General features: G+C 34.6%; 1 protein-coding gene across 2 annotated transcripts; it reads right to left on the reverse strand.

Moving 5' to 3' along the window:
- Positions 1–253: 253 nt before the first annotated feature.
- LOC8271087 (C2 domain-containing protein At1g53590) lies at positions 254–6,573 on the reverse strand. Of its 2 annotated transcripts, XM_002530089.4 has the most exons (12): positions 5,764–6,573; positions 5,592–5,666; positions 5,229–5,372; positions 4,671–4,766; positions 4,436–4,567; positions 3,225–3,377; positions 3,037–3,078; positions 2,715–2,763; positions 2,295–2,387; positions 2,030–2,213; positions 1,796–1,919; positions 254–1,673 (listed from the first exon to the last, which is right to left on the reverse strand). In XM_002530089.4, the coding sequence occupies exons 1-12, from the start codon at positions 5,887–5,889 to the stop codon at positions 594–596; spliced, it is 2,298 nt and encodes a 765-aa protein (XP_002530135.1). In that variant the 5' UTR covers positions 5,890–6,573; the 3' UTR covers positions 254–593. The 2 variants fall into 2 exon arrangements, with proteins under 2 accessions (XP_002530135.1, XP_015581456.1); XM_015725970.3 differs by lacking the exons at positions 5,592–5,666; positions 5,764–6,573 and having other exon boundaries at positions 4,436–4,589; positions 5,229–5,247.

The following is a 6,573-nucleotide window of genomic DNA, read 5'->3' on the forward strand; positions in this document are numbered from 1 at the left end:
ATAAAATTATAAAAAAATTTAAATTTCATGTGTCAAAAATAAATACATATATTAAAATAAAAATTATGTGTCAACAAAATACATATCAAAAATATTTTAAATTTTAAAAATTAATATATATTCAATATAAGTATAAGTGAAGGCCTGATCCCACCTGCTTGATAGCTAGCTGTAATGAACTTGGAAGCCTAAAAGCCCAATCTGCTTTTATAATTAAAAGAGTTTTTGTTTCCTATTTTGACCATGAACATAATTTCCATTTCCAATCTTCCATTGAATCTAAAATGTTTTTTATGACAAGAAAAAAAGATAGTGCTAACATTGTAATCCCTTTGTAGAACCAATACAACCTAAAAAGAGTCAAGTAAATTTACAAACAAAAGAAATGTTTATAGCTCACAGCTTGTAGTAAGAATGAATATAACATGAGTCCCCAACGAACTCATAGCACTTTAGCTGTAGCAAAACTAAGCAAAACTTGTATCAAACTTTGTATGGATGAATAATTTACAGGGAATTCTGTCTGAGCAAAGCCTGAGTGCCATCCTTCTTACTATTCACACTCTTCAAGCAAAATAGTGCTACTTGATCTCTCATTCAATCTTATCTCCAGAAAGCTGAGGTTTTGAAACTTCTAATTTCTCGTCAGAAAGCTGAGGTTTTGAGAACTCCTCCAGTTCATTACCACCACTGAACGAGCTCACCTTGTTCTCATCTCCGCTTTCAAGGGCTTCAACATTCACCTTGTTCATTTGCCCCTCAGTATCAGTCACAAGTTCAACTGAATCAACCTGGACAACATTATCCTCGACTTTATCAGCATCATCATTGCCACAAGTGTTGGTTGTAGGACAGGAAACAATTGGGATTTTTTCAACTTGGGAGGATGAAAGCTCTTCATCATCAGAAGATTCAGACTCTGGATAAATTTCTAGTTCTGTGACAACAGAAGAATCACCTCGAGATTTTCTTGACCCTTTCCTGGAAAGTACATGCCTTATGCTGCGAGCAGACTTCTCAGCATGTTTTAAAATGCTCTTGGCCCTGTCTTTCACATTTCCCTTGCCTGGGGTTTCTGGAGCAATTCCATCAGGACTCAAATTCACTGCATTTGAATTTTTAACCACTGTGGATCCAGAGAGGCTGTCTTCAACTACAAAAGTCACGCCAATCTCCTTCTGATTTACTGCTTTAATGTTAGCATAAGGAGATTGAACAGCATCCTCATTGCTGCCCATACTGTCTTCCTTTTTAGAACCTCTATGAAATACTGAGCTAATCTTGCGTAGACCCCGCTGCACTCTGTTCATTGAACTTTTTCCATCCACATTTTCATCACTACTGCTACTGTCATTGTTAAGGGGCCCAGAAACTGGCAAATTAGAACTGCCAAATGAATCACCAGGAACTCTGCGGGCTCGACTATCAAGGCGCATACTCTTACCTTTTCTGGGTTCCCAAGTTTGTGACACTTCATTCCCTGGTTGATGGACCCATATCCCAGTCTGTTCTTGCCCTTCAATGTTAATGGGCTCCAAATTATCGATCACTCTTGGAGACTTGTCGGATGCTGTGGATGATGAAAAGGAAGCTCTATTTGCAGTCTCATTTATAAAGGAATCTTGCATTTCTTCCTTACTCAAAGTATCTCCATCAAAAATATTAGCACCAACCTGAACAAATATATTCCGCGGTCGTGTTTGGATAATCCATGAGATGAGTGCAATATGTTTTAAGTTAAATATTCAACAACCTTTCGTTTTCTTCGCTGTTTATAGAATTTTGTGGAAATTACCTTTGCATTTTCTTCAAGGACAGTTATTGCAAGATGCAGCCTCCCTATTTTAATGTTCTGTAAAGGCAACCACATGTCATGTCTCCCACCATCTCTAAGATCATTGATGTTAATGATACAATCCCTGTAGATAATAAGAGAAAATCTATTTATTGAATCTATATTGTTTGTGTCAAAGCTAAATGAAAATGTGACTATAGAACCATATTCTTATAATGAGTGGAAGAGACAAACCCAAGGGAATCATCAACAAAATGGTCCTTGTCACGAACTTCAATAACTAACACATTGGGGGAGTCCCATGTACAAATGGGGATCTTAAATTCTTCTTGCCATTTTGGAGCCAGAGTTTTTCTTTGTATCTTTGTCCTAAATTTGTAAGAGCCAAGTTGCCCTTTCACGTATGGATCAGCCAATCCTGGAATATAATCTAATTATTTAACCAATAGATGCGGAGCATTGTAGAGTGAAATATGAAACATCAGTAACTGAAATCAACCATTTAAGTCAGACGGTTTCATGTCAGTTGCTTCCATAACTTCAACTTTCACATAAGCAATGGGCTCCTTCTCATCCACAGAAAACCAGTTTTCTGAAAAGCAAGCAATTATTCACAAGGTTACACATTTAGCTTACAAGGATACAGTTATGCTAGCATCATATTGTACAGTAACTTCTACAATAACTTATAGGAGGACAAACAATGCCAGCATCATCCAACATATGTCTTTCTGAAACAGAAAGATAATTAATGCGCGAACTAAGCTTTGCTCACAATAATGTAACTGTAACAATTAACAGCCAACAATAATATGTCAAAAGAGTATAGACATTTAACTCATGAAATTAACCCACAGAGCCATTTGGACCATAATTACATTACAATATTGTATTAAAACATCTTCTGTTGGTAAATCACCTGGTTTTGGTGAAGCAAATTTCTCCATGTCCACAACTAGCATATTGGGCTGCAAACAGGAAAACATCACAATGATGAAAATGCTAATGACAATTTTTAAAAATAAAGAGAGAAACTGTCACGCAGTGGATGAAGTATTCTAATGGGGCAATCATGAAAATAAACCATATTGGCTAATAAGATATTAGTCAAAAGCACAGCAGTTTAAACTATACAAGGACTAAGTGTGTAGGCCAAATTGCTGGAGTTATTCTCTAATTAACCGAAGGACCAAAAATCAGAAGTCAATTCAACAAAGCCACAGCAGTGAAAAGAACTATACCTGAACAAGTGTCTGCTCAAATGCAACTGACAGAAGCTTGTCCTAATCAAGGAAAAGAGTGCTAGTAAGATTTGAATACAGTAAATAAGTTGGTGAGAAAGCCAATTATATGTAAGAGCCTCCGAGAGAGAAGAAAGAAAATGAAAATATAAGAAATTGCTCTAAAAAATTAGCTCTAACAGACTTACTAGCCATCCAGCAATGCCAGGAAGTTCAGTGACATCAAGTCCATGAGTGAATACAGGTTTGACAGTCATTTGGAAATAAGGTGGCTCAGCAAAGCATATCCTCAAACGGCCAAGGAAAGGCCAGTGGCTAAGGAACTTCACTCCAATCAAGACCTGAAAGAGATGGGAAGCAATTTAAGCGAAGATATCAGTAATCAGATTGCAATAACTTGTTTCAAATGGTAATAAACATGGTGGTCAGAGAGAAGGGTTTCTATTTCTGAATGATGTCATATTCTGGGATAAAAGATTCATCTAGTGCAAGAATTTGATGTTCCAGACAATAAAAGAACAAAAATATTTCAGGATTCATGTGAAACACAAAAGATCCAGAACTCCACCAGCTATAGTATCCTCGGCTAAATGAACTCTCATATGCAATTTCCAAAGAGTTAGAGCTATGTTAAATGGAAGAGCTGCCTCAACAATACCCTTTACATAAATAAGGGAAAACAAATGGAAAAAAAGAGCAAGATAATTTCCTTTGGAGCATATAGATTAAATGAGATAGAAAATAACATATTAGAGATTTATGTTTATGCATCCTAAATTCAGCATTTAAGAAATAATACAAAATGGATATCCTTCATATAAAGTAAAACTGCAAAACCAAATAGCAAAACTATGAAAAAATAACATGGAAGTCATGTCATGTCTTGCAAGTAACTCTTTATTTTTACATATGAATCATAGGTTATCATCAATTTTCAACAACCCGAAGTATACAGCCACCAACATAAGGAAATATTTAAACACACTTTAGGCCCACAAAAATTCAAAAGAAGAGTATATAAAAGATAATTCTAAAAAGGATATGCATGAAGGTGGCATGTTCCATTATAAATTCCAAAGGAAAAATTTGGGTAATATAACGCATGGCAAAGAAAACAAAAAAAGAAAACTTCATTTCTAATTGTGAAGATATAGAGATACTCAAAGAAACAATTGCAATGGCATCATTTTGCACGAATGCATTGGCACTCCCCCATCTTCCTGTTGGATTCAAAATAAGGAAATTTGCTCATGAAAAACTTGCATATCATAAACATATATCTCCAGATGATTCAACCATGTAGTATTTGCCCGTATTAGTAGTTCCCATACATTTTTTCACACAGCCAAGTGAAATCAGTGCATGTTGTCACTTCTTTTAAGCAGGATAATCAATATACCTTCCCCTCAACGTGCATGGCTGTCATATGCAACTTTGCCCACATTCCAAAACCTAACCTTCTCCTTAATTTGACAGCAAGCACAGAACTCATATCATCTGCAGTGCAAAAATTCATTCCCAACTCCAATACCTGTATTTATCACATTCAAACACTACCTTGAACAAATGAGATAACATTCCAACCAAAAAATATACAGTAAAAGAAAAAGGTCTGCATGCTTGATTATATATACCAAGTGGTCATCGCCGGTACATTCGCGAAGAACCCTCATTTCAGTGAACAATGGTGGAGTTCTTCCCAAATACATGTGTTGAACCACAGCCTTTTTCTGCAAATTCAACATATGCAATTAGCAGCAACCCACAAACTAAATCAGAAAAACATCACAAAAGAATATTCAAAAAAGAAATTCCACGGCAGACATGGCAACCAGATGACCACATCCGCAGGATTAGTCAATTAACTATTACTCCATCATTCTTAAGATCTTCAACTAGTAAATTGAATACCAAACAGGCCACATTGCAAAGGAAATCTCAAAACACAATTTCCAAAAGGGAATATAAATTACCAACAAAGTTCCGAGTAAAGCTTGGACGAGAATGCATAAAGAGCAGTCAGAATCAGTAATCCTAGAAAACTTGTTAAGTGATTGGATAAAGTAGAGGTTCAAAGTAATATGGCTATGTCTGCAGCATCTAATCTAAAACAAGATAAAGAGGGCCCGACTATGGCCAATCAAAATCAAAACAAAAGAGCAAATAAAGTATCAGAAAAAGAGGAATCATACAGCAGTCCATGGCTTATACTTCTCCAGGAACCAAGGTATAATGGGAAGTAGAATCTTTTGAGACGCAATCTGCTCCATACAAATGGGCCATATCTTTTCCACAGCATGGTTCAACCATCTCACACTTTCAGAATCAGAGAGTGCCTATAAAGAAAAGCAAAAAAAAAAAGTAATAAAAGTGTCAAAAAAATCTATGGTTCTACTAGCAACAAGAATATAATAAAACTGAAAATAGAATATAAACATATAACCCTTTTTTCAACTCAAGAATATGATTCAATTATAACACTCAAAATTCAGAAATAAAACCCAAAGTTAAATTCACAATTTCTTATATCACAAAGAAAAGAGATAAAACTTTACTCTTTTCTGATTGGCTTGCTTTCTTTCTTGGAACTGCAATTTCCTTCTCAATCTCATAACATACCTCTCATGAACCTTTAACACTCAAAAAAAAAAAACGAGAAAATCAATAAACAAAAATAAAGCCCATTACCGAACTGGCAATATTGAAATTACAAAACAAAAATCTTACCAAGTAAAGATAAATCAACGATATAAAGAAGGCAAATGGGTGGCATCGATTGAAGTAAGAAAGCAACCAAAGCACAAACAGTATAATACCCACATGATGCATTATTGATGTCTCTGTTATATCCATTTTCTTTTCTGTGTCTCTCTCTATATCTATACAAGTAGTAAAATTTTCTATCCTTCTTATATATATAAATATATATAAATGGATTCAAGAAACCATCTAAAGGAATTAAGAAACAAAATTCCCCCAGAAGAACAGTAGTATCATTAATGGAATTTGCCGGTTAACAAGCTCCTTAACTGAACCAAGAACAAAAGAAGTTACATATAAGTGTTGACAGTTTATTTAGAGCGAGAATAATGGCGCCAGATGGGTCATCGGAGATGGGTTTTCATTTTTCTAATAATATTATTATATAAATATATATTTACGTGAGTGTATGTCATAAGATTTCCTTTTTTGTTTGGAATTTTGAGAATTTGATTCATAGGAGAAAGAGAAAGGGAGCACATGAAGGAAGGTGATCTTGAGATCTGTGACTTTGACTTGCAGTTGGATGCCACGCGGCTGTTACTCGTCTGATTCCGACAGTTAATACCAATTCGAAGGGAAACCCATATTTTTTCTTTTTTTTTTTTTTTTTTTTTTTTGGCTCCTCAACTTTGCAGGTTTAATTCGGTTGTCCTTTAACTATAAATATTTTTAAAATTATAATATTATTTAAATTAGGTTTCTTATTTATTATTTTTTATTTTAGTTATAAATATTTTAAATTTATAAAATTTATATTAGATTTTTTATTAACAT

Source organism: Ricinus communis, chromosome 9 (assembly GCF_019578655.1).
Source record: "Ricinus communis isolate WT05 ecotype wild-type chromosome 9, ASM1957865v1, whole genome shotgun sequence".
Taxonomy (NCBI): domain Eukaryota; kingdom Viridiplantae; phylum Streptophyta; class Magnoliopsida; order Malpighiales; family Euphorbiaceae; genus Ricinus; species Ricinus communis.